The sequence below is a fragment of the Giraffa tippelskirchi genome, chromosome 7, assembly GCF_054371585.1.
Source record: "Giraffa tippelskirchi isolate mGirTip1 chromosome 7, T2T-mGirTip1v1.2.pri, whole genome shotgun sequence".
In the NCBI taxonomy this organism is placed as follows: Eukaryota; Metazoa; Chordata; class Mammalia; order Artiodactyla; family Giraffidae; genus Giraffa; species Giraffa tippelskirchi.
In genome coordinates this window covers 113,228,885-113,256,142 of record NC_137281.1, presented here as the reverse complement: position 1 = coordinate 113,256,142, position 27,258 = coordinate 113,228,885, and the positions used below count along the sequence as shown (strand labels likewise).

The following is a 27,258-nucleotide window of genomic DNA, read 5'->3' as shown; positions in this document are numbered from 1 at the left end:
GTTTGAGTTTCCTGAGACATACAGCAAGTTTTCGTTGGCTGTCTGTTGTGCATATGGTAATGTAAGTTTCCATGTTACTCTCTCCATACATCCTACCCTCTCCTCCCTTCTCCCCATGTCTGTAAGTCTGTTCGCTATGTCTGTTTTTCCATTGCTGCCCTGCAAATAAATTCTTTGGTACCATCTTAAAATGCTTCATAAGACACCATTAAGAAAATGAATATATAAAGAGCATTTATAATTCAACACTTTTATAATCCAAGTTAAACTTGAATGAAAAATCTGAATAGATATTTTGGCACAGTGGCTATTAAACATTTGAAAAAATGCTCAACATCATTAGTTATTATAGAAATGAAAAGTAAACCACAATAAGATACTACTGTGTATGCACTAGAACAGTTACAATATAAAAGAGGCAATAATAATTCATGGCAAAGATGTAGACAAACTGGAGCCCTCATTTTCCTGGCAGGAATGTGAAATTGAACAGTCACTTAGGAAAATAATATGGCACTTCATTAAAATACTAAACATAAATTTATGATAGTATTTAGAAGTTGCATTCCTAAGAATTTACTCAAGAAAAATGAAATCACATGTATACATGAAGTACATGCATTTATTTATAATAGCCAACAGTGAGAAAAATTTAGATGTCCATCAACAACAGAAGCAGAGAAGACAATGGCACCCCATTCTAGTACTCTTGCCTGGAAAATCCCATGGACGGAGGAGCCTGGTGGGCTGCAGTCCATGGGGTCGCCAAGAGTCGGACACGACTGAGCGACTTCACTTTCACTTTTCACTTTCATGCGTTGGAGAAGGAAATGGCAACCCACTCCAATATTCTTGCCTGGAGAATCCCAGGGACGGGGGAGCCTGGTGGGCTGCCGTCTATGGGGTCACACAGAGTCGGGCATGACTGAAGCGACTTAGCAGCAGCGGTAGCAGCAACAACAGAAGAATGGATAAACTGTGATATATTCATATGATAGGATACTTACCCAGCAGTAAAAATGAATGAACTATTGATATGCCAGAAAGATAAATAAATCACAAAATAAGCATGCTTAGTGAAATAAGCCAGATATGAAAGTGTCTATAATGTATCACTCCATTTATATTGAGCTTTTGAAAATACATATCAATCCATAATGACAGAAAGCAGGTTGGTTGTTGTAGGGGTGGTTCAGTCGCTAAGTGGTGTCCAACTCTTGCAACCCCATGCACCGTAGCCCACCAGGCTCCTCTGTCCATGGATTTCCCAGGCAAGAATAGTGGAGTGGGTTGCCATTTCCTTCTCCATGTTGTAGGGGTATAGGGATGCAGATAGAGGGATGGTGATTGACTGAAATAGGGGTTGTGGGATCTTTTTAGGTTATTGGAAATATTTTAAAACTGGACTGAGGTGATGGTTATGCTTCATGAATGTACTAAAGTCAGTGAAATGTACACTTAAAGTGGATGAAATTTTAAGCTCTCAATATCCTTATTATTGGAAAATTCTTATCTCAAATATGTCTTAGAAATGTTGGCTGACCTGTAGACAGATGATAGTAATGAAGAGAAAAGACTATTTTAAAAAAGATAGTTTAGCCCTAGATTTGTGGAAAATATAGCAAGAGAAGAAATGGAGTGTAACTTTTATCTTTTTTTTTCGTTTAACCATCTTAACCAGTTTAAAAGGTGCAGTTCAGTAGTTTTAAGAATATTCACATTGTTGTGCAGTGGATCTCTGGAACTTTTTCTTCTTGCAATCTGAAACTCCATACCCAATTAACAGCTCCCTTTTCCTTCTTCCCCCCTCAGTCCTGGTAACCACCATTCCACCTTATCTGTGAATTTGACTACTTTAGATAGTCACTCATAAGTGAAATCATACAATGTGTGTGTGTGCGCGACTGCATTATTTCATTTAGCAGGGCCAAATTCTAGTAATAATCTTATTTAATGCCATAAGTAAAAATTAGTTCTAGGTGAAGTAAACACTAAGGAAACACACTGAACCCAATATAATATCTTCTAGATAAGGAAGCACTTTCCAAACTTAGAATACTTTAGAAAAGATTGTGTACAGAAAAATTAAAGATTTTGTAGCATAAAACTAAAAAGTTACTGTGTTTCTTAAAAGATACCATATCACACAAATAAAAACAACCCTGAAGAAAATGTGCAGAGTGCAGTGTCTTCATTTTATATGTTAAAGGGTTAATATCTTAGTTAGTTCAGTTCAGTTGCTCAGTCGTGTCTGACTCTTTGCGACCCCATGAATCGCAGCACACCAGGCCTCCCTGTCCATCACCAACTCCTGGAGTTTACCCAAACCCATGTCCATCGAGTCGGTGATGCCATCCAACCATCTCATCCTCTGTCGTCCCCTTCTCCTCCTGCCCCCAATCCTTCCCAGCATTAGGGTCTTCTCCAGTGAGTCAACTCTTTGCATGAGGTGGCCAAAGTATTGGAGTTTCAGCTTCAACATCAGTCCTTCCAATGAACACCCAGGGCTGATCTCCTTTAGGACAGACTGGTTGGATCTCCTTGCAGTCCAAGGGACTCTCAAGAGTCTTCTCCAACACCACAGTTCAAAAGCATCAATTCTTCGGCGCTCAGCTTTTTTCACCGTCCAACTCTCACATCCATACATGACCGCTGGAAAAACCATAGCCTTGACTAGACAGAATGTGAATATCTTACATAAGGTCTTAAATGACTCCTTCCAAATATTACAGTGTTAATGTCCTTATATGATTATGCAAATTCATATGGAAGCTACTATGAGTTTGTAAAGCACAAACAAAAATTATAAGAAGAATTAAAAATGAATATGTACAGATTAAGAAAGTAAGTACTGGGAATTCCCTAGTGACCCATTGGTTAAAAATCCGCCTGCCAGTGCAAGGGGTTCAATCCCTGGTCTGGGAAGATCCCACATGCCTCAGGGCAAATAAGCCCATGCTTTGCAACCGCTGAGCGGGCACTCTAGAGCCCACATGCCACAGTTCTTGAAGCTTGCATGTCCTAGAGTCCTGTGCTCTGCAACAAGAAAAGCCACCACAATGAGAAGCCTGTGCACTGCAACTAGAGGGTAGTCCCTGCTGCTGCAAGTAGAGAAAGCCTGCACGCATCAGAGAAGACTCAGCATAACCAAGAATAAATAATAAATAAAATTTTAAAAAAAGAGTAAGTAACTTTTCACTATGTGTAGTGAACTCTGGTTTTAAAAACTTTGATTTGACAGATAAGATTTTTACTTTTGTGACTAATTTCTGTCAAATTTTTTTGTCTATAAGTTAGCTGACAGGCATATACCCTTAATTTTTTAAATTGAAGTATAGTTGATTTACAATGTTGTGTTCATTTCTACTGTATGGCACGTTGATAACATTACACATGTATATACATTCTTTTTTTTTATATTCTTCTCCATTATGGTTTATCACACAATACTGAATATAGTTTTCTGTGCTGTACGGTAGGACTTTGTTTATCTCATACACCCTTCAAATGTATTTTCTTCTTTCTAGGAAATATTGATGAAGATGTTGTGGTGATAGAAGCTTCCTCCACTCCCCAGATCACTGCCAATGAAGAAATTAATGTTACCTCAACTGACAGTGAAGTGGAGATAGTAACAGTTGGGGAAAGCTATCGGTAAGATTTTAATAACTAGTTGTATATTTGAAGTTTTAAGTATACTTAGACACATTTGTGCTGTAGATATTTTCATTGTTTTACTTTTTTTTTTTTAAACCTAGTTTGAGTATGTGGTTGTTAAACCAGGCTGAGTTAGATTCATCTGGGAAGATTATAAAATACATATTGTTACTCGATCATGGCCCAGACCAGTTGAACCAGAATCTTAGGAATCAGTATTTTTTAAGCACCCCAAGTATACAATGAGAGTTGAGTCATTGCTCTAGGTAAATATTGGTTTTACTTAGTGTTTTATAAAATTGAGTTTGTTTTATGATTCAGAGTTCACAAACTCCTGGTTTCTCATTAATACCAGTGATGTTTATGCTTTTATATTAGGACAACTTTGTATAAAACCTCTTTTAAAATTTTTTTGTCCTTCACTCAGTAATTTGTTATAAGCTCTATAGTAAAAAATGAATGAGATATCCCCGTTTGTTTTGATAAATAATTGCAATGACATTGTCCTTTTGAGAATCACTTTTACCAAAAAAGAGAGAGAGAGAGACCCTAATACTATATTCATTTTGGGCTTTAGATGGTTACAAATACTGGTAAAAGAAGCAGTGAACTGCTCCTCTCTTTTATTTCATGCACAAAACTAATCTATGGCTGAACCTTAATTTTTGTGTTGGAATGAATTTAGAAATGCATTTGCTTATTGTATTTTAATGTTATTGACTGAAAAAAAAATGTTCATGTTACAGTCATATCTAGAACATGCTTCTTTACTTAACACTTCTCATTGGAGTACTGCTCTAATGGCATGGAAGAGAGCACTCTATAACATATCCTTGTTTAAATGATTTTCCCATACCTCGAGGAAAATTGATACTCCATGGTATGTGCCATAGATACCTGTGACTGCCGATAGTGCTTGATACAACATTAACTTGGTTTTTATGAGCTATAATGATTGTTGAAACTAAAAACCTGTTTTTTCATGGAATTGGAGAGCTTTCTTACCATGCAGATGTTTAAATATTCAAGCAAATGTATTTACATAGTGGTAGACAGTGCTCTTGAAAAAGACATATATGCTCATTACTCATATTTATTTTCCTTATGGTTTCCTAGAACATTAACTTTGTCACTTCAACTGGCTCCTGGCCCTTCCTCTTTAGAGAGAATGTATCCATGTTTCAGATCGCTTGTGTCAGGCTTTGACAATTGCCACTAAGGGCTCTCTGAAACTGTTCCTTATACATCAGGCTTTTTGCTGGTGCTTCACTCAACATTACATTTGGAGTTAGTACATCCTGTGAAGTTTTCACCAAAGCACCTGAAAAACCTGGAAGTTTCTTTAGATATTAACAGTTTCTCAGAAATGATAGGCTGCTCAGTTTCATCAAAGACTCTTGGTTTCTCAAGAATTTTTAATGGTGATCATTTTCCTTATCTAAAACTATTTCATCTTGAAACATTTGTTTATCCTCATGCCTTAATATGTACAATTCTTGGTGGAATACACTGTCTTTTTTTCTTTTTTTTTTTTTAATCTGTGTCTCAGGATTTAACCTCTATACTCCTATTACTTGAAAATTTAATTTTACAATTTGAAGTTCTTTCTAAACTTCTAGGCTCTATGATTGCTGAGGCCATTTTTCAGCTCAGTTTGAAATTTGGAGTTCTTCTCTGAACTTCTCTGTATGAACTTTGAGTGATCAATCTCATACACAGATGACTACATGTTAGTGGATCTGGCTCACTTTTTTCGATACATGCTGACATACATACATATAAGCATATAGGCAGTTTTACATTCATTTTGGGCAGGAGGAAAAACCAACTTTTTAATAAACCCCATCTTCCTAAAACATTAATTTTTTTCTCATTGGTTCCTGAGAACTGCATATTCTATATACTATCTCTCTGTACCTTTAATCCAGATCATTACAGTGAATCCTTTACAATTTTTAAAAAATAAAATATATGCCTGTAAGTAATTTAGTACAATACATATAATTAACAGAGAAGGCAATGGCACCCCACTCCAGTACTCTTGCCTGGAAAATCCCATGGATGGAGGAGCCTGGTAGGCTGTAGTCCATGGGGTTGCTAATAGTCGGACACGACTGAGCGACTTCACTTTCACTTTTCCCTTTCATGCACTGGAGAGGGAAATGTCAACCCACTCCAGTATTCTTGCCTGGAGAATCCCAGGGATGGCGGAGCCTGGTGAGCTGCCGTCTATGGGGTCGCACAGAGTCAGCCACGACTGAAGCGACTTAGCAGCAGCAGCAGCAGCAGTAGCACGCATAATTAAAAGATTATAAAAAGCATTCAGTGTTAAGGGTTTGTAGTTGTATGCCTTTAAAGCATAAAGTGGCTTAAACAATGATGTTATGTATAGCTGCCAAAGTATAGTTAGCTGTAGTAAACTAGCTACAACTATCCTTACTTCTCCTGATAGCAAGAAATCTCTCTCGTACTTCAAATCTCTTTTAGGACAGTCCCAGAAACAACTTGGTTCTGGACTCCCAAAGCTGAAGATCATGTGAATGTTATTAAATGTTTAGGGTGTTGATATTTTTGTTACTATATCTATGGTGAATAATTTTAGGTATTAACATAAAATGTAAATGATTGATTATAACCCAGGTGACTATTCAAAGTACACCTTGAAAAGAGAGCAGCATTCTTAAAACACAATCGTATATTTTACACCAATGATAGGCCTAACATATTTTTCATTTTCTTAGGTCAGTTGGTTGATGAACATTTATTAAATATTTAATTCAGCAGGTGTTTATTGAGTGCTCGGCATTATGCTAGTCATAATTTTAAATTCTTTTGTGATTATCTCTCTGGAGAATTCTTGCATGAAGAATTTCACAATTTATTTTGTAAGAAAGGCTTATGATTTCTTAGGTGACTAAAAATTTTGTTATTTAAGGTCTCGGTCAACTCTTGGACACAATAGATCTCACTGGAGCCAAGGTTCAAGTTCTCATACAAGTCGACCACAGGAGCCACGGAACCGCAATAGAATGTCTACTGTTATACAGCCCTTGAGGCAGAATGCAGCAGAAGTTGTGGACCTTACTGTTGATGAAGATGGTAAGTTGGAGCGCTAGCAGTGTGGAATTATGAAGACAATTTAGTAAAATGAAATATCTTAATATGTTAGAAACTCTTATTGCTACTTATTATTGGTAATAATAATATGTCAATAATATATTATTAAATTACAGAGAAGTTGGCAGATATCCTAATGTTTTTTTTCAATTGATAATATAACCCCAGGTTGTAAGTTGTGTCTAAAAGTTCTTTTTGATTATTGTTTCACTGCTTGGTAGTTGTTTTCTTAGAAAAAATTATTTTTACAAGTGGTAGTTTGATCTTTCCTCAGGCTTATGTATTACTTTCATTTATAATATTGCTGTCATACTTTAACTTTGCTATGAAAAATAGAAACATCAGTTTTAAAATACAGAACAGAAAAGCAATGTAACTGAGTATAAATGATTAATACTAGTTAATTGAGATGTTGAATTTGCTTTTACAAGTTACGTTATCTTTCAGTGTAATATGGTTACTTTATGTGCTGCTTAGCTTTAGTGTTTCGTTTTGGCTTACAGGGCATCTATAGCTCAGATGGTAAAATACCTGCCTGCAGTGCAGGAGACCCTATTCAGTCTCTGGGTTGGGAAGATCCCCTGGAGAAGGGAATGGCAACCCACTGCAGTGTTCTTGCCTAGAGAATTCCATGGACAGACCATGGGGTTGCAAAGAGTTGGATATGACTGAGTGACTAAGACTTAACACTTCACTTCTTTGGCTTACATACAACTACATCCAAGTAACTGAGGAAACAACGCTAGAGTTGGAAAGCAGAGGTTAGGAAATGTGGTGAGCAAGTATGAATATATGAATACATTTTTGAATTTTCCCTCAAATTGAGAATTATCTTCAGATACTGATAGTTACATCTTAGAAGGAAATGGTTGGGAACTCTGCTTAATGAACTGTGGTAACCTTAATGGAAAGGAAGTCCAGATTTTTATCCAATTAAATATCGATGACTCTTTTGGAAACTTTTTGTGTTTTTCCATGTGACACCTGCCATCTAAGTAACTTTTTAATCCACTTGAATTTAGTTCAAACGGAATACTTTTGGGTTGAAAGTATTCCAGTGATTAGTAGATAGACTCCCTTCTCTCAGTGGAAGGCTTCCATCTTACTAAAAATAAATCTAAAACATAAGTTTAGTTAGAACAGTGGTTCTTACCTAGTGGCCGTTTTGTGTGCCTGGAGACATTTGGCAGCATCTACACACTTCTGATTCTCAGAGTGGAGGGAGAGTGCTACTAACATCTAATGGGTGGAGCCCAGGGGTGCTGCTAAACATCTTATGATGCAAAGGACAGCCCACCTCTAAGCCACTCCCACCTCCAATCAAGAATTATTCAGCCGAAAAAGTCAATACCTCTGATTGAGAAACTGAGATAAACTATTAACAAATAAACAGAAGTTCCTTCCTCTCCCTTTTATGTTTAGGCAAATATATTTCTTTAAGCATCTGAAGTATGGGGTTCCATATAGACTAACAGGCACTATTTGTGTTTCAATAATCAGTCTCCTGTACTGCATTGTATAGAATGGTTGTCTTCTCATTCAATTCTGTGTCACTTTTAAATATCTTCTTTGCAAGTCTAATTATTGTGACTGTACTTTGAACAGATTTATTCTCATTATTAATTATTAAAGTCATTTAACAATTAGAGTCTAAAATAGAACTCATTCATAAGTTAAGGTCTACCTGAAATTTCTTTTAATTTCTACTACAGAAACTTTAATTCTTATTAGAAAGCACTGATAAAAATATTTGCAAAAAATTGGGGGAAAACATACAAAAAGACATGTGAAAAATTAAAACAGATATTAAAAATCACAGCTAATGTTGATTAAATGACTTCCATTTGTAAAGCATTATATATATAAGTGCTTCATATGTGTGATCTCTCTTCATCCTAACAACAGTTCTATGAAGAAAATTTTGTACTTTACTAGTTCTATAGTTGAGGAAATGGAGAGTAGTTAAGTAATTTCTCCTAAATCAACCTGTCAGTGGTGAAATCAGAATTTCTATCCAAACCGTGTGACTCCAAAATCCATAGGTACCAGAGAAAGTACAATTTGTGTGCTGTTCTAACAGCCTGTGATAATGTGTGTGAATATAGCAGAGGGACTTTTACTTTACCTCTCTGTGATCAGAAAACTTACATGATCCTTACCCAAAAAAACTATGTTAGTCCTTTGAATTATTGGAATATGCACATGTATGTTTAAAAATACAGTAACGTTTCATTTTAATGTTGATTTAACTTTATGAAAGCTTTTCTTTTTAAATTGTATATTGTACTTATCAGAGGGTTCACATTTTAGTTTAATAGCTATAAAAATATTAGCTTTTATTAAAATATAACCCTTTACCTAATTTGTTTTGAAATAAACATTTTATATTTTGTAGAACCTACTGTAGTGCCAACCACTTCTGTGAGAATGGAATCACAAACCACAAGCGCTTCCATTAACAATTCAAATCCATCTACCTCTGAGCAGGCCTCTGATACTGCTTCAGCTGTCACTGGTAGCCAACCCTCCACAGTGTCAGAGACTTCAACTACTCTCACAAGCAATAATATGACTGGTACTTCTACAGGAGGTATGTTTAAAAAATAAAAAGGGGCGGGGAGAGACTCTTTGTTAGAAAAAGAATTGTTGTTATTAAGATTTTAGCTGTGTTAGCAAGAGTATATTCTAAGAATAAACATCATACGTTAACAAAGTGGTCTCTATTAGAATTAGACTATAACTTCATATTTGAGTTTCTGTGTGCTATGTTACCCCAGAGTATTATAGCTCAACTGAAAGAGATGGGGGAGAATTGAATGGCTGACACCAAAAATACAATCAACAAAAGAAAAAAATGAATAGGACTTGATCAAAATTTAAAATTATCATACATTAAGGGGAATTATAAGAAAGTGAAAAAATACCCTACAGAATGGGAGAAAAATATTTGAAAATCGTATATTTGATAAGGGTCTGGTATCCAGAATATATAAAGAACTTGCACAGCTTAACAGTAAAAAGAAAAACAACCCAGTTTTTAAATGGGCAAAGAATATACATAGCCATTTTTCCAAAGAAGAAGGTCATTTATACAAATGACCAAGAAACACATGAAAACATTAGTTATTAGGGAAATGCAAATCAAAACCAGAATGAAATTCCACTTTACTCCTACCGGGATGCCTATAATTAAACAGAACAAAAACAAGAAACAGGAAATCAGAAGATGACCAGAGTTAATAAGGATATTGAGAAATTGGAACCTTTATTAACATCTGGTAGGAGTGTAAAATGGTAGAAGACACTCTGATGGTTCCTTAAAAAGTTAACCACGGAGTTACCATAAGACCTTAAAGTCCACTCCTAAATACGTATCCAAAAGAATTTAAAGTAGGAGTGGGAGTTTTAAGAAGCTTGACGATGTCCATTTCCCCAATTTTATTCTTTTGGTGTCATGTCTAGGAAGCTATTGCTTAACCCAAGGTCACAAATATTTACTCTTAAGTTTTAAGAGTTTTATAGTTTTAAAAAAAGGGAAAAATAAATGCAAGAAGGGCCCCCTAGGCAGTTAAGGGAATATGATGGTGCTGATTGTGTGCAGTATGAGCTGATGGTCTTCTCACTAGTCCTAGAACAATTTCCTTCTTGGAACAACACGTTGTTTCCTCCATCATCCCTAGGAGCTTGGGATTAAAATATACACACTTTGATATATAAAACAGATAACCGACAAGGACCTACTGTATAGCTCAGGGGAACTATATTGAGTATCTTGTAATAATCTATAAGGGAAGAGAATATAAAAAAAGAGTACGTGTGAAAGCGTTAGTCGCTCAATTGTGTCTGACTTTTTGTGACCTCATGACCATAGTCCACCAGGCTTTGTCTGTCCATGGAATTCTCCACGCATCTGAGCCACCAGGGAAGCCCATCCACTCCACCCCCCAGAAAAGAATGCTGCTGCTGCTGCTAAGTCGCTTCAGTCGTGTCCGACTCTGTGCGACACCATAGACGGCAGCGCACCAGGCTCCCCCGTCCCTGGGATTCTCCAGGCAAGAACACTGGAGTGGGTTGCCATTTTCTTCTCCAATGCACAAAAGTGAAAAGTGAAAGTGAAGTCGCTCAGTCATGTCTGACTCTTAGCGACCCCATGGACTGAAGCCTGCCAGGCTCCTCCGTCCATGGGATTTTCCAGGCAAGAGTACTGGAGTGGGGTACCATTGCCTTCTCCGCCAGAAAAGAATATATATATGTAAATAACTGAGTCACTTAATACCTGAAACTGACACAATATTGTAAATCAACTATATATCAATAAAAATTTTTAAAGAGAGAGTTTTATAGTTTTAGCTTGTAGATTATTTCTTAAGTTTCAGTTAGCAGTGCTATCTCTGGTTCTTTCCTATCAGCTGTTAGACTAGGTCTTAAACTAGCCTTTTTTCTCTCCTGAATGATGGCACAGAGATAGGAACTTGCTGTTTACTAACAGAGACATCATAGACCCTATAGGTCGTAGACTGCCTCTATCATCAGTAATAATAGTAATCACAATTAATAATGAAACCACCATATATTTTATATCAAAAAAATTTTTTTTTGTTTTAATAATATGTTTAATTCTTATATCCTTATAACTTAACATTGAGCAGATTGGAAAACTGTTTGTGTCTGGTTTAGATCTCCCTTCCCTGGAAACTAAAGGAGAACCTTGAGGAAACAAGGAAATTTCCTTAGGAGTATCTTTTAAATACTGCACTTTTTGAAAAAGAAAATGTAGGCAGAAGTGAAATGGGCTTTTATTTCATTTATTGATTGCACTCTTTTCTGGTTGCATTCTGTACCTTATGTTTATCTAGATGTTATGTGAAACAGTCCCAACTTTATTTCAAGACAACTTTGAAATAAAGACAAGTTTGAAACAGTCCCAACTTTATTTAAAGAAAACTTTATCTCAAAGCTTTTATTTATGTACTTTTTTTTAACACCTTTGTTTAGTTAGGATTCACATTTAATCTATTAAATAATAACATTATTGCATGAGTGGACCCTCTCCATGATATTTATTCTATCTTTTTATGATGGCCCTTGTGATAGACTTAATCATGTTACATTTCTCTAGATTAGGAGAATCTTGTTCAAGGCCAAATTGTTCCACTGTATAAATCTGATAAAAGCACATACAGATAGTCAGACTATATTAGGGGCATTCAGTTCTGCTGGCTTCATTTCCTTCCAGAACTGTAGAATATCATTCACCTGTTTTCTTCACATCCTATCTTTACTTTGCACCTTCTTGCATATGTCCAACCTTGAATCATTTGAGCCATCTAGCTTCTCTCTTATCCAGATTTCTAAATGGGGCTGATAAAAATCATAGAACCATGCAGATTGGTGCCTCCTGAATTTATGGAATCGAATCTTGGGCTGTTGGTAATAAGTTGTGATAGTATGATATACCTCAATTAGTTCCCTTCCCTTTCCTTCCCCTCAGTGTCTATTCCAAAATTGTCTTATTTTTCTTAAGACTCTCATTTCTGGGGGTGGAAGGAAGATTAAAAAAATAAATGAAGGTTCTCATGCATGAATACTTGTAACTTCCAGCCCCTTTAGTAAAAACTTTTGTATGTTTATACCTATCCATATCTCCTAACTGCTGGTCTCTTAACTCCCTTCCTGTAGCTTCCAGTTTCTTTGTCTGTGCTCTTCATGCTATCCTTTTTTGTGTCCTTGACCTTGCTTTAATCTTGCCTGTGTGTTCAGCATCTGTGCTGGTTTCATTCCTTTCATACATGTACCTGTGCATTTGTGTTAAATCTATGTACACCTAAGGGATCTTCTTCACCTTAAACTCCTTCATTTAACTTGGACTACTTTTAAAGCAAACATGATGTTTAAAAATCTGGCAGTAAATTTTCTTCTCATCTTCTTCTCTCCCAGAACTCTATTCTCATCCCTTTTTTCACTGATCCATCTCATAATTGTAGATGTTTTCACCTGCCACCAGTAGTCAGTGACTCACCATTTTGTGCTTCCAGAGTGCTCTCCTTGTTTTAAACTTACATATCCAGCTTCCTCTCCTCTGGACCATTCTGCAATCACCTCAAACTCAGCATGCCCCCAGTCAGCTTAACATCTGTGTGATTTCTCAATGTGTTCCTAGCGTATGCGTACATATCTTGTGTATTCATTTATTCAACAACTGTTTATTGATTGCATGCTATGTATCAGGCACTGTTCTAGACACCGGGAACACAACATAAAAAGAGCTAACAATTGTAGCGGATAATAATAGCGAACACCTGTTGAACTGATAATATTGGTTAATAATTTATTTATAGTAGCTCTGACTTTTGTAATAACCTATGAGACAGATTCTATGATTAATTTCATTTTGCAGGTGAAGTAACTTATCTAAGGTTATATGACAGTAGAGCCAGAATTCAGACCTACAAAGTCTAGCTTGAATCCTGTATTCTTCTTTATGCCAGGATATCTCAACCTTGGTACTCTTGTCTTTGGGCTGGACAGTTCCTGTAGGGGCGGGCAGGCTTTCCTGTGCATTGTAGGATATTTAGCAGCATTCTTGGCTTCTACCCACGGAATAACCAGTAGTGCCCCCTCCCCTCCAGTTGTGACAGGCGAGAGTATCTCCAGTTGTTGCTGGATACTCCTTGTTGGGGACAGTGTTGCTATATACTGTACTAGAACCTAGTGCTTCTGTTACAATACTGGTTGATTTCTTTTTAAATTTTCTCTGCTTGATGATGAGCTCCTTGAGGACCAAAGATCAAGTCTTCCTTTTTTTTAGCACTAAGCTGCTCCCATGCAGGCATGCCTCTTTTCCCTTGTGAGGTTAGCTTAAATTTAGCAAGTGCTTATTGATCTGCCTACGTTGTAGCTTGTTTCTAGTTGCTAGAGATAAAACAACAAAGGCAGACACTATCCCTAAATTATTTTAATGGTCACGACTTTCCTTTTTACTGTTGTATTTTCTAGTACCTTTATAGATCATGGATCCTTAGCCATGTTATTATTATATGTAAGACTTGCCGAATAAATGAATAAATGCATGAGTACATCTCAGTAATCTTCCTAGAATTACAGTAAAAGTATTTTAACCAGCTTGATGTCACTGGGATGTGGAATTAATTTCTCTGATGTAGATTTGTGATGATCTATTTTTAGTGGACACTCAGTAGGCTAATTTTAATTTAAAAAAAGGGCAGGGTTTATTTACTTAATCAGATATGTTTGTATTTCACCCTGCTCTGGCAATTTTCTTTGGTTATTAACTCTTGAACAAGAGGAGATTCAGTTGTCTTTACTTTGGATTTCTACCTTGTTTGAGCAACAAAGAGCTTCTGGACTGTAGGAAAACAGATATTAATTTAATTGGAAGTCCAAACTGTACCCTAAGAAGTAGAGCTATAAGGTCAGTCCTCTTTTGAGGGGCATACTGTTAATCATTTAGCCCCTTAAATATGTATTCAGCCTTAAGGATATTAGAGTTATTGTGCTTCCTCTTCTCTCACTCTGACTTTTGTTTTTGGAATAATTGAAGACCAAGAGGGCAAGTCATTTCTAAACAGATAAATGTCATATCTATCACTTTGGTCATGCAGTCCCTAGATCTCTTACTAATCTCCTGATTTGTAAAATTAATGCATCACAGTTGGAAGGAACCATGAAGGTCATTTAGTCCATCCACTGAATGGATTTAGTGTCCTGAAGGTTTTTGATTTTCTTTTCTGAAGTAACATATAATAAATGACATTTACTTGTGTAACATTTTGACATGGGGACTGAGATATAACCCCAGAAATGTTGTAGGAAGTGAAATCTTATAATAATGATATTGCTATAAATATTATAGCCTATAGAAAGTAGCTACTTTTGATTCAGCATAACAAGATAGCTGTTGATCATAGTCAGTTCCTAGTATGCCAGTTGTGATTCTCTCCAGGTTACTCAAGAAATTTGAAATGCAAATGAATGAAAGGGATGTAGTTATTGGAACTGACTTTGAATCTGCTAATTTATATTTTAAAAGTAAACAACTTGTTGACTTTTTATCTTTTTTGTTTTTGTTACAAATTACTTGTGATATTTAACCTCTCAACTTATGATAACAAGGTAGTACTAATTCCAGGAGGCTACTAGAGATTAGTGTAATTCTTTTCTATCTGAGTTTAGAGACTCCTGAATTCTAGTTCTCAGGTTAAGAACCTATACAAAAGGGCTCAGGAAATTAGCCCAAATAGGCCAGAATAGGAACTTGAGGGGGAAGAAAACCAATATTCAAAGATTTAGAATAGGGATATTGCCTAACAGGGTTTAGGAAGAGTTTAGGTTTGGCCAGAAGAGAATCAGCAACAGCAGAATAGGACATGTATAGGAGGGCAGACCCTGGAGAATTACAAGGAGGTGTACTGCAATCACACCCATCAGTCAGAGCCACCCAGGTTCATTTATGTGAGTCTGTAAATTTCCTTCATTGTTTTAGCCAGTTTTGGTTGGATTTTTTGTATTATTTGTAAATAACCAGAAGATTCCTAATTGGTACATTGACCCAGAAGAGAATAGCTTTGTATTGTGAGCCAAATAGGAGTAGGGTAACCCTGGTATTGGTTACTCTAGAAATATGGCTGGAACACAGGTGTACTCTAGAATCCTAAGAATTCTGAGGAGATGCCTCATGAGTCATATGGGGGAAAAGAAGGACAAGGCTTTGGGTTTTCTATTCCTCTAATTTTTATATTTTAAGTAAAAAATGTATCTCCATTTTTATCTTTTTTTAATTTGCACATATGTAGTTTGAGGAAAGGGTATTGTTTCTTAGAGGAGTTTGAAACACTAGGATAAACCTGGGGACACATTTGCTTTTCTTCTGGCCTGGAAGAATGTACCTTCAAAGTAACTCCGGGCATGTGACAGAGCATAATTAGGACTCAGATGTTTCTTACCTAAAAGATTATTATCTTTTTTAAGAACAACCATGCAAGATAGTTACTGCTACATTTAATAGATGAGAAAGAGATTAAATAACTTTCTTAAGGTCACATTACTCAAATTAGACAGGCTCAGGATTAGAATTTAAGCCCATTTGACTCCATGCTTTTATCCCACTATTCAACTTTGAGTCACAAAATTATTACAAAAGACTTAATTTTCAACCAGGTAGAATCTTATCATTTCTTGTGTTCTATTGGGTCTGAGTTTAGAGACCAGAGAAAGGGAAAAGACATTGGAAGTTAGTGAGACGTAGCCAGATATGCTCTAAGTTGGATGGTTATATCTTTAAGAAGTTAAGATTTTAAGAAGTATGACATAGTAGCCTTCATTAAATAGAAATGATTTATAGTATTAAGAGTATTTGTTGTATATAATGGAAGGACTCCCATGATACTTTGGAGTTTTTAAAATACAATTTAAAACTAATAATTTATTTTAAAAAAACTAATAATTTATCATGACCTAGTGATACGTAAACATCATGGTAAATATAAGCCTCTTGAAGCTTGGAAGAAAATCCCAGTGAAGACCACTGCCTAAAATTACAGGATATACATGTTAAGAATGTGACTATATCACATTATTATTTACAGATAGTTGAATTCACTAATCACTTATTATTTACCTATTTATACACATTTATACACAAGGTTGCTCAGATGGTAAAGAATCTGCCTGCAATGCAGGAGATCTGGATTGGTCCATGGGTCGGGAAGATCCCCTGGAAAAGGGAATGGCTACCTTACTCCATCCAGTATTCTTGCCTGGAGAATCCCATGGACAGAGAAGTCTGGTGGACTACAGTCCATGGGGTTGTAAAGAGTCAAACATGACTGAGCAGCTAAGCACACACACATATTTTTTACACAGTGATACTTGATCATTTAATTGATCTGTGCATTTTTTCATTTCAAGATGACTCGAGGAGAACTGCGTCTAATGCTGTAACAGAAACTGGCCCTCCTGCAATGCCTAGGTTACCTTCCTGCTGTCCCCAGCACTCGCCCTGTGGAGGGTCATCGCAGAATCACCATGCATTAGGACATCCACACACAAGTTGCTTTCAGCAGCATAGCCACCATTTTCAGCATCATCACCACCATCATCATACTCCCCACCCAGCTGTCCCAGTTTCTCCTTCCTTTAGTGATCCTACTTGTCCTGTGGAAAGACCTCCACAAGTACAACCACCCTGTGGAGCAAATAGTACTTCTAGTACCAGCTACCACGACCAGGTATGTAGAATTTGATGAGTTCTTCTTAATTTTTTAAAATTGCAGGTTCCTTCCAGAGAGAGGGAAAAAAATCTAATGATAAAGTTTATGTACCAAATAAGTCATTCTTTTTGCCCCTGCAAGAATGGCGTAATTTAATGATCTGTGATTTTTTTTTTTTAATTAAGTATTTAGGATTTTCTCATGTTGTAAATGATTACAACCAATTGAGGGGACCAGGGATGTGGATAATTGGATACTATTTTTTATTCTGGAATGTTTTTCAGTGTTTTTAGTTAAATATAAGTGGATTTAATGTTTAGGATTTCATTTCAAACAAAGGTGTTGAAACTGCAGTGTCAGCCTCATTCATGAGAAATTAGGGAATTCTCCCAGTTTTTTCCTCCTCTACCTCCCCTTCTGGAGCCTCCCGGTAATCCCCACTCATCTAGAAATAAACAGACTTCTCAGCTCCAAAACCATACAGGGAGGAACCTCCTGTTTCTCAGGAGCAGATTAGGTTTTTAGTTTCTGAGAAATTGAAGTGTCAGCAAAAAAAATTATCAGTAATTTTTTTTTTTGCTAATTAAGTAAATTGGTTGATATTATTAGTGAGTACTTAAAATGTCAAATAATGTTAAATTCGTATTGGTGATCACATGGAGTAAATAAAGTGAGGTATTATGTGCTATTTTAACTTTTGCTGTGTTGTTTCTGTGTATAATTGTGATGTAAACCTAGGTGGTGCATACTTTAAAAAACAAAGTGGGTAATATAAAATGGTAAGTGACACATGTGCTAAAAAAAAGGGGCTAGAAAAAGTTAAAGTGAAATTCAGAGTAACTGCTCTACTGTACCTTCTGGCCTTTCCTCAAGTACATTACTTGCTTCATCTTTTAAATTTTTGATGATTATCTTTTCTGGTTCTGACAAATTAAAATTAAGAAAGTGAAGTGTTCCCTTAAGAAGAAGAAACTAGCTGCTGATATAAAAAAAAAAAATTGAAAGTTTAGTAGGAAATGTGATTAAAGAGATTTTAGATGATGTTTTGGCTCTGGTAACAGCAGTTCTAAGCGCTAACATCTGTTGATTGACTATACCTGTTCTACCTTTTGGGCCTATAAAAACAACCTGAGTGACTTAATTATAGGTAGAATCTCTTTTATTGTTTTGTGTCAAATATAGGTGTAACCTACTCATCTGTCTCTCTCTCAAGTGTTAGTTGCTCAGTCGTGTCCAACTCTTTGTGACCCTATGGACTGTAGCCTGCCAGGCTCCTCTGTCCACAGAATTCTCCAGGCAAGAATACCGGAGCGGGTTGCCATTTACTTCTCCAGGAGATCTTCTCTAACATGTATTTCTAAGTAGAAGTATTTGGACTATACACAAACCTTGAGGAAAATCAGCAGGATCAGGCATTCAGTAGTGATAATGGATATGAAGCTAAATAGTGAGGTTTTGGAGATATGAACAGTTTGAGATTCGTGTAGCTCTTTGTAGGACTCTGAAATTAACCACATGTACATGAGATAGCCTCATATAGTCTACATTTGAGACCTGTGTGGACATAGAAGGAAGCTGAGGAGAAGGAGATTGATCTTAGGATTTATAATTGTGTGGTGTCTCATGATTGTCAAACTGTAGATAGGCAGAGAAAAATTGAGGAGGATTAGTCTTAACAACAGAGAAGTTTTAGTAGTCACTTGACTATCATACTACTCCTTTGGGTGTAGTACTCCTTTCTCTTTTGATAGAATAGTTTAATTAGTGTTATGCATTATTTATGATCTATGTAAAGGGCTTCCCTGATAGCCCAAGTTAGTAAAGAATCTGCCTGCAGTACTGGAGACCCCGATTTGATTCCTGGGTCGGGGACATCCATGGGAGAAGGGATAGCCTACCCACTCCAGCATTCTTGGGCTTCCCTTGTGTATCAGCTGGTAAAGAATCAGCTTGCCGTGCAGGAGACCTGGGTTTGATCCCTGGGTTGGGAAGATCCCCTGGAGAAGGGAAAGGCTACCTACTCCAATATTCTGGCTGGAAAATTCCATGGACTATGGGGTTGCAAAGAGTTGGATACAACTGTAAAGATGCCTGCAGTGCAGGAGACCAAATATCAATCCCTCAGTTGGGAAGATCCCCTGGAGAAAGAAATGGCAACCTACTCCAGTATTCTTGCCTGGGAAATCCAATTGACAGAGGAGCCTGGTGGGCTACAGTCCATGGGGTCGCAAGAGAGTCAGATAGGACTTAGTGACTGAACAACAAAAAAGTAATATTTGCTATTTCTGTACCATCTTGCTTAACCTCCCTTTTCCTTCTAGAATAAGAGTTGAGTGAACTGTTGGGATTGTGAAGAAGAGGGCTCTCTCTGTTGGTTTTTTCCCCCTTTTTATTCTCTACTTTTAACTTTACCCTCGGTTGCTTCTAGGAGGACCTTCACCCTACCTTACTCACTCTTTGGGAGTTTTCTTAATCACTGGCTGGAGAAGATAGGAAATTTGCTCACCTTCATAGTATGTTAATATTCCAGTCCGTTTGCCAAATTTTAACCTAAATAGGAAATACGCAAAGGATTTGAGTCATCAGTAATAATTCACAATCTTAAAATATTGTTCTTAAACCTTATTTATCCAAATTAGAAGCTGATATTGTATTTGCCAACTCAGAAGAAAGACGTCAGACATTTACTTAATTGATTGTAGACACATAATATACAAGAGGAAAGTAATTCTATTGTCCTTCCCTCATTCTGTACTGTCCTCCTCCTTCCCTTTTAATGTCCAGAGCTTCTTATGTTTCTATTATCCTCTGAACAGGGTGGCCATTGAAACCACAAAGACCACTCTGTCTCCAAAAATAATAATAATAAAATAAATTTTTAAAATATACTAAGACCGCTATGGTTCCTCACTGGACTGAGTGACCTGGGCCTCTAATAAATGCATTACCCTAGCTTTTCTCACCTCTAGCCTCTCAGCTTTCAGTAGTGGACAATCCCTACATATTATTCCATATATAATATCTTCATTTTCTTTAACCACATTTTAAAAATTGCAGCTATACTGAACACTAAGCAAAGGCTTATATTTAAAATACTTAAGAATATAAAGAAGCAATTCTGTTTCTGTTATCTGCTCTAGAGTAGAAGGTAAACTGTTTGTTTTCCTTAGGACTTTTCAAAGTGCTGTAGTAGGGATGGAATTTAGACTCTGATTTTTCAACTTGGTAAATGATCCTTCCCTAAAATTATCTTACTAATAAAAGTAATTGTGGTTTAATCTTTTTTAAGTGAAATAGGTTGTGAGGCAAAGCCAACTAATGGTTTAGCTTGAATAATCTTAGACCCTTTGTTATCTTGGATAATATTTTCACTATTTGAGTTTTAGTTGAATCCTTGCTGTGTACAATTTAAAAATGAGACAGATTTTTATCTGAAACCTTAAATGTTTTCAGTCGCATGATTATATGTTTTCTGAAGGAGTCCTAAATTACTAGTCAGAGTTTTGGTGTAAAGGAGGATATCGAAGTATGATTTAAAAGTTTCTTTTTCTCTTAAGACCTAGTATATGGAAGATAAATAGATCTTAAAATAATACATTAACTTTTGTTCAAGCACTATCACATGCTTGGTTATTTAAAATTGATTATAGTTTTTAAGTGGATAAGCACTATAATTTTTACAATCCAAGATACACGTAGTATTTTTTGGTGCTCAGTAGGTCTTCACACTCAAAATTTTACCAGTTTCAAATTTATTGATTCTATTTTTCTAGATTACATTGAGTACTTTTACAGTATACCATAAACAATGTTTTGACCAAATTTTAGAAAGATAAAACATAGTTCCTCTTTATACAGCAGGCATTGCCAGTAGACCTGAGCAGCAGTGGTATCAGAAGTCATGGAAGTGCTGGTTTTCATGGAGCATCTGCATTTGACCCCTGCTGTCCTGTTTCTTCTTCCCGAGCTGCAATCTTTGGCCATCAGGCTGCTGCTGCCGCTGCCCCGAGTCAGCCATTATCAATAGATGGTTATGGATCAAGCATGGTTGCCCAGCCCCAGCCCCAGCCCCCTCCACAAGCCTCACTGTCATCTTGTCGACATTATATGCCACCTCCTTGTAAGTATAAATTTAATAGGCAAAGAACTTAGAGGCACATAAATGAAGCATTGTACTCTCCTCCATTTAATAACCTTTCAGTAATTCTAATTTATAAATTTCTAGTATTTCCTTGACCTAAAAGTGGAGTGTATTTTTCCCATTTCATCCTTCCTTCACCTCACATACCTAAAACGGTCTTCTTAAGCAAAAACGGCAGATTGTTTTAAAAGGTCTGGGAAAATAATAAAAAGTATCATATTTGTCTAATTTACATTTTAACATTTACGCTTTAATATCTATCTATTAGAAGTACATTGAATGGCACTTTAGATTCCTATAAAAGGAAATTTTAAGGAATTTATATTTATCCTTTAGTATTAAAAAGAAATTGGAAGGTTTAGTAGTTGTTTCTATGCATAGGAAAGTAAACTTTAAGAATTCTGAAACTTAACTGAGACACAGGAGAAAATTCCTTGACAGAAAGCCAATTGTAGAAAGATTTTCTATACTCTTTTCATGCAAGCAATTAAAATAGAATCAGATATGACTTTTCTAAGAAATTGAAATCTATAAGATATAAGAAATGAGAAATAACCTTAGGCTGTGTAACATATATTTATTGCTTTGTTAAATCATAAGCTAATAATCAGATGGAAACTTATTAAATATTTTGATTTTTTAAAAAAGCACTGAAAATTCATGCCAGGAGTAAAGCAAAACATTGGCAAGGAAATTTGCTTTTGTCCCCTGATTACATATGAGGGATAATGTTCAGTTATTTATCTTCTTACGATTCCAGCCCTATAATTTTAAAAATCTGTGTCCTGCATACACAGCTAGAGTCAACCCAGAATTTGTACAGTGAAATCTGGTGATACATCATTTATCTTTCCAAGAGTGCAAGTTTTACAAAGCATTAACCAGTGGACAAATTCTGTGTGTGAACACTGGTAGGATGCACAGGCTATTCTGTAATAGTTGTTGATATTCATCTTTCATTTATCACCTTTTATTGGGAACTCAAAATGTATGGTTTTCTCCCCCTCCTCTTTAAAAATAATATACTGAAGCAATTTGTAAGTGTATCCCTTGCTTTTTTATGTCCTAATCTAAAAAATTAATGTTTTCTTTTTATTGTAAAAGTAACTTGTGTACACCTTAAGAAATTCAAACCACAGAATAATATAAAATAAGAAGTTAAAAGTCCTCCTCCATTCTTCCCACTAATCCCAATACCTCAGTGGTAGCAACTGTTTATAGTTCATTATAAACCCTTTCAGAAATTTTCTTTCTCTGCACGTTATTATGACACATCTCTTATTATGACATATCTTTCCTTTTTTAAAAAAATGGGATCATATCAAACATAGTATTTGCCTCTTTTTCATTTTTTATTTTTAAAAAATTTAACAATACGTCTCAGATTTTTTTCACACAGTAGTACATAAAATTCTAGCTCATTGTTTTTAATATCCTCATAATATTCCATTGTATAATTAATTAGTCCTCAGTTGATGAACATTTAAATTGTTTGTAATTTTCTACTAGTCTGTAGGGTAACTTCCTAGGATTGAGATTGCTAGGTTAAAGTGACATGCTGAACTTTTAAGAAACAAGATCAAGAACACTTTTTGTTTGTCTGTTTATTTTTGCTGGCAAGAACACATAATACAGAGAAGAAGGGAAATGGTCTGTGGGAATGCAGAATATATCATCTTTAGACAATGATTAGTAATTATTTTGTTCAGATAAACAGTGCATTATAATGATGGCTGAAGTTTTCACCACACACAAAAATTGGCAACTGTGTGAGGTGATGTATATGTTAATTAAACTGATTGTGGTAATCATTTCACGTGGCGACTTCACTTTCACTTTTCACTTTCATGCATTGCAGAAGAAAATGGCAACCCACTCCAGTGTTCTTGCCTGGAGAATCCCAGGGACGGGGGAGCCTGGTGGGTTGCCGTCTATGGGGTCGCACAGAGTCGGCCACAACTGAAGCGACTTAGCAGCAGCAGCAGCAGTTAACAGTTAGAGAACTTAGTGACTTATTTTTTGATGACTAAGAAGTACTGAGCTTTGTGACTTCTTAGAGTAAAACATTGATTTGAAAATACAACTTTTAGAAAATTAGTTTAAAAATACATCTCACAACTTAAATTGAGCTCAGTGAAAGTTTCCTTTAATTATATGCTAACAAGTTTTCTTTTGAAGTATGGCTGAATGAGTCTGTGGTTACCTAACTTTCACCTCTGCTGCACAAATCAAAGCAATTAAAAATTGAAGATAATCTTTCCGTAATGAAACTAGAGAAATGCTATGGCTCCATACCAGGCTACCAAGAAAATCTTACAAATAAAATGAAATTAGGGCTGAAATCCAGGGAGGAGACAAACTTATTTTTAGACCTCAAACTGATACTTATCTCTTAAGAGTAAGAGAGAAAATTATTTCTTTAAGGGACCTTTCAACAGTCATCTTGCAACATTAAGATTCAGATTGAAGAAATGGGTGAAACCATCTTTATAAAGGCTGATTTTCATGGCAAGTTGCTAGCAAATATGCCCTCTACTTAATGTAGCACAGGAAAAATAGCATGGGGCAGGGAGAGAAGTGCAGTGGTGGAAGTATATGTTTACAGGCGTGCCTAGGACTTGCAAGTTCCTTTCCTGTCTGTAGTGCTCTATAACCATTAATGATGAAGGAAAACATGGTTTATGTGTTTATAAATATATAATTTATACATTTGATTTTACAAAAGCAAAATACTTGAGTATGACAGAGTAAAATTACCAGGAGACAATTGGGAAAGATGCTTATACTACCTTATGACAAAGGTCCCATGTATACAAGGAATACTTATAAATCAATAAGAAAAAGGTGAATTATAAGCTAAGAATGTGAATAGATAATTCTGGAAAGAAATACAACTGATTAATGAATACAAAAGTTTTTTCTGATTAGCATGTAAAAAATGTGACAGTGTAATTAGTCAGGAACTCTCATGTACTGTTGATGGTAATTAATTACGGTAAACTTCTGGGAAAGGTGTTTTGTCAACTAGTATCTGAATTTAGATCAAATTGCCAACATCCACTGGATCCTAGAAAAAGTTAGGGAATTCCAGAAAAACATCTACTTCTGTTTCATTGACTACACTAAAGCCATTGACTGTGTGGATCACAACAAACTGTGAAAAGTTCTTAAAGAGATGGGAATACCAGTCCACCTTACCTGCCACCTGAGAAACCTGTATGTAGGTCAAGAAGCAACAGTTAGAACCTTATAAGGCACAACTGACTGGTTCAAAATTGGGAAGGAAATACGTCAAAGCTGTATATTGTCACCCTGCTTATTTAACTTATATGCAGAGTACATCATGCAAAATGCTGGGCTGGATGAATCACAAGCTGGAATCAAGATTGCTGAGAGAAATATCAATAACCTCAGATATGCAGGTGATACCACCCTAATGGTAGAAAGCAAAGAGAAACTAAAGAGCCTCTTGATGAAGGTGAAAGAGGAGAGTGAAAAAGCTGGCTTGAAACTCAGCATTCAGAAAACTAAGATCATGATATCTGGTCACATCACTTCATGGAAATAGATGGGGAAAAGAATGGAAACAGTGACAGACTTTATTTCTTTCCTTGGGCTCCAAAATTGCTGTGGATGGTGACTGCAGCCATGAAATTAAAAGCACTTGTTCCTTGTGATAATAGCTATGACAAACCTAGACAGCATATTAAAAAGCAGAGACATCACTTTGCCAACAAAAGTCCATATAATCAAAGCTATGGTTTTTCCAGTAGTCATGTGTGGATATGAGAGTTGAACCATAAAGAAGGTTAAGCACCAAAGAATTGATGCTTTTGAACTGTGATGTTGGAGAAGACTCTGACAGCCCCTTGGACAGCAAGGATATCAAACCAGTCAATCCTAAAGGAAATCAACCCTGAATATCATTGGAAGAACTGATGCTGAAGCTAAAGCTCCAATATTTTGGCCACCTGATGTGAAGAGCCAACTCACTGAAAAAGACCCTGATGCGGGGAAGGATTGAGGGCAAGAGGAGAAAGGTGCAACAGAGGATGAAATGGTTGAATGGCATCATCGACTCACTGGACATGAGTTTCCTTGAACTCTGGGAGATAGTGAAGGACAAGGAAGCCTGGTGTGCTGCAGTCCATGGAATAACAGAGTTGGACCTGAGCAACAATAATCTGAATTTAAATTATTCTTTCAGACTCAGAACTGCTTCAAGGAATTTATGCTGTAGAAACTTTCTGTGAGTGGTGTGTATGAATGTGTGCCTTTGTGTTCCAGACACTCGTGTACATGCATGTATGAAAGAGAGCACGAGAGGAATTATACACAGAGATGTTTATTGCAGCTTTGGTTTGCTTCCAGTTTTTATCAATGGTGATTTCTTCAATAAATTTTGGTGCCTTCCTGTAATGAAATGCTGTGAATGAAGTAAAGCTATATATATTGACTTGAGAAGATACCTATGATTACTCAAAGAAGAAAGCAGGTTGCCAAACAAGACTAAGCAGACTCAAGCATTGATAAAGTATTTATAAAATAAAAATACACTAATATGTTTGTAAAGTATAACACGAATGTATTATGGAAATATATGTTTAACCTTGTGGTGCTTGTGCTTTTCTTACAGATGCTTCTTTGACAAGACCACTTCATCATCAAACCTCTACCTGCCCCCACTCTCATGGGAACCCTCCTCCTCAGACTCAGCCTCCACCTCAAGTGGATTATGTTATTCCTCATCCTGTTCATGCTTTCCATTCTCAAATATCGTCTCATGCAACATCTCACCCCGTGGCACCCCCACCTCCAACTCACTTAGCCAGTACAGCTGCACCAATCCCTCAGCATCTTCCTCCCACACACCAGCCAATTTCACACCATATTCCAGCCACAGCACCTCCAGCACAAAGACTGCATCCTCATGAAATGATGCAGAGGATGGAAGTTCAAAGAAGGAGAATGATGCAGCATCCAACGTATGTTTTATGTTTTTAAAAAGATAATCACCCTTTATTCTTTTGCCTTCTATTTCCATTGGTTTTTAAAACTGTAAAGTCTTCAGAAGTGATGTAACTATACTTAATCCTCAGTTCACTAGGAAATTAATCTTTTACTAACCCAAATGTCTTATCCTGAGTTGTAGGTGTTGACATAAAAATTTTATATCGGGTTATTTCATGGAAGTAAAGCATTTTCAAGATATAACCCAAGGTCATTTTTGTGAATCAGTCTCTCTCTTTCTTCAGTATTCCATATTGAAGATTAATGGTAAAATTGGTGATCCTGAGTAACAAGATATAAAGTTATTAAAAATTTAATCTGATTTATTTTGTTTCCAGTCAGAAGGAAGAAGAGCATTAGTAGAATTTTCCACAGCTGACATTGAAAAATGAGTCTTATTAAGTTATTTTACTTATTTATTTAAATATTAAAATATTCCCCAAACATGAAAAGACTATAAAAACAAAAAGAACTTTTTGTTTTCTTCGGAAAACTCAGGATCTGATGTTTTAATTTGGGGCATTGTATTTTGTTGGTCTTATTCTGCCTGCCTATTAAAGTTATGCAGGAAAATGGCTACACTGGTTCATCTATATGTTGTCTGTGGCTTCTTTCACACTATAAAGACCAAGTTGAGTAGTTACAACAGAAACCATGTGGCCTATAGAACAAGCAATATTAAGTATTTGGCCCTTACAGAATGTTTGCAGACTCTTGATTTAATCAGTGATCTGGCACTTGTGTAACTTCTTTCTCTAGTTATATAATTTAAGGTTATATTTAGAATCTGTGACTATTTCTGTCATTTTAATACAGTGACCCTTTATATAGAAAGTTGCCAATTTAATATTTCTATCTTCCAGTATCTAGAAAATTACTTGTTCTGAATCATTAAGGTTAAATATGAAAAATCTGTATATGTGTTTGAAACTAGTAGAAAATAAGAATTAGACTATAAAAATGAATCCCTAGAACTGTTTTTTCTCAAGTGCCATTCGTTTAGAACTTTATGACCATTTGCATTGTAAATTTGACAGACTTTAGAAAGAGAAAATACAGTAAGCTGGACTGATGAATAAAGAGTGTGAATAGAAGTAGTACCAA

General features: G+C 36.0%; 1 protein-coding gene across 50 annotated transcripts in view; it reads left to right on the top strand.

Moving 5' to 3' along the window:
- RNF111 (ring finger protein 111) overlaps positions 1 to 27,258 on the top strand; it is a 111,052-nt gene that overhangs the window by 72,150 nt on the left and 11,644 nt on the right. For 42 of the 50 annotated variants that reach the window (XR_014059439.1, XR_014059442.1, XR_014059444.1 and 39 more), the window contains 6 exons: positions 3,528 to 3,654; positions 6,593 to 6,756; positions 9,170 to 9,364; positions 16,702 to 17,021; positions 20,862 to 21,123; positions 25,781 to 26,129. Coding sequence is in view for 40 of the 50 variants with exons in the window: in XM_081510042.1 (XP_081366168.1) it covers positions 3,528 to 3,654; positions 6,593 to 6,756; positions 9,170 to 9,364; positions 16,702 to 17,021; positions 20,862 to 21,123; positions 25,781 to 26,129 (1,417 nt within the window). In the remaining 10 variants the exon portion in view is untranslated. The remainder of the gene's footprint in view (positions 1 to 3,527; positions 3,655 to 6,592; positions 6,757 to 9,169; positions 9,365 to 16,701; positions 17,022 to 20,861; positions 21,124 to 25,780; positions 26,130 to 27,258) is intronic. The other 8 variants (XM_081510067.1, XM_081510035.1, XM_081510066.1 and 5 more) reach the window with 1 other exon arrangement.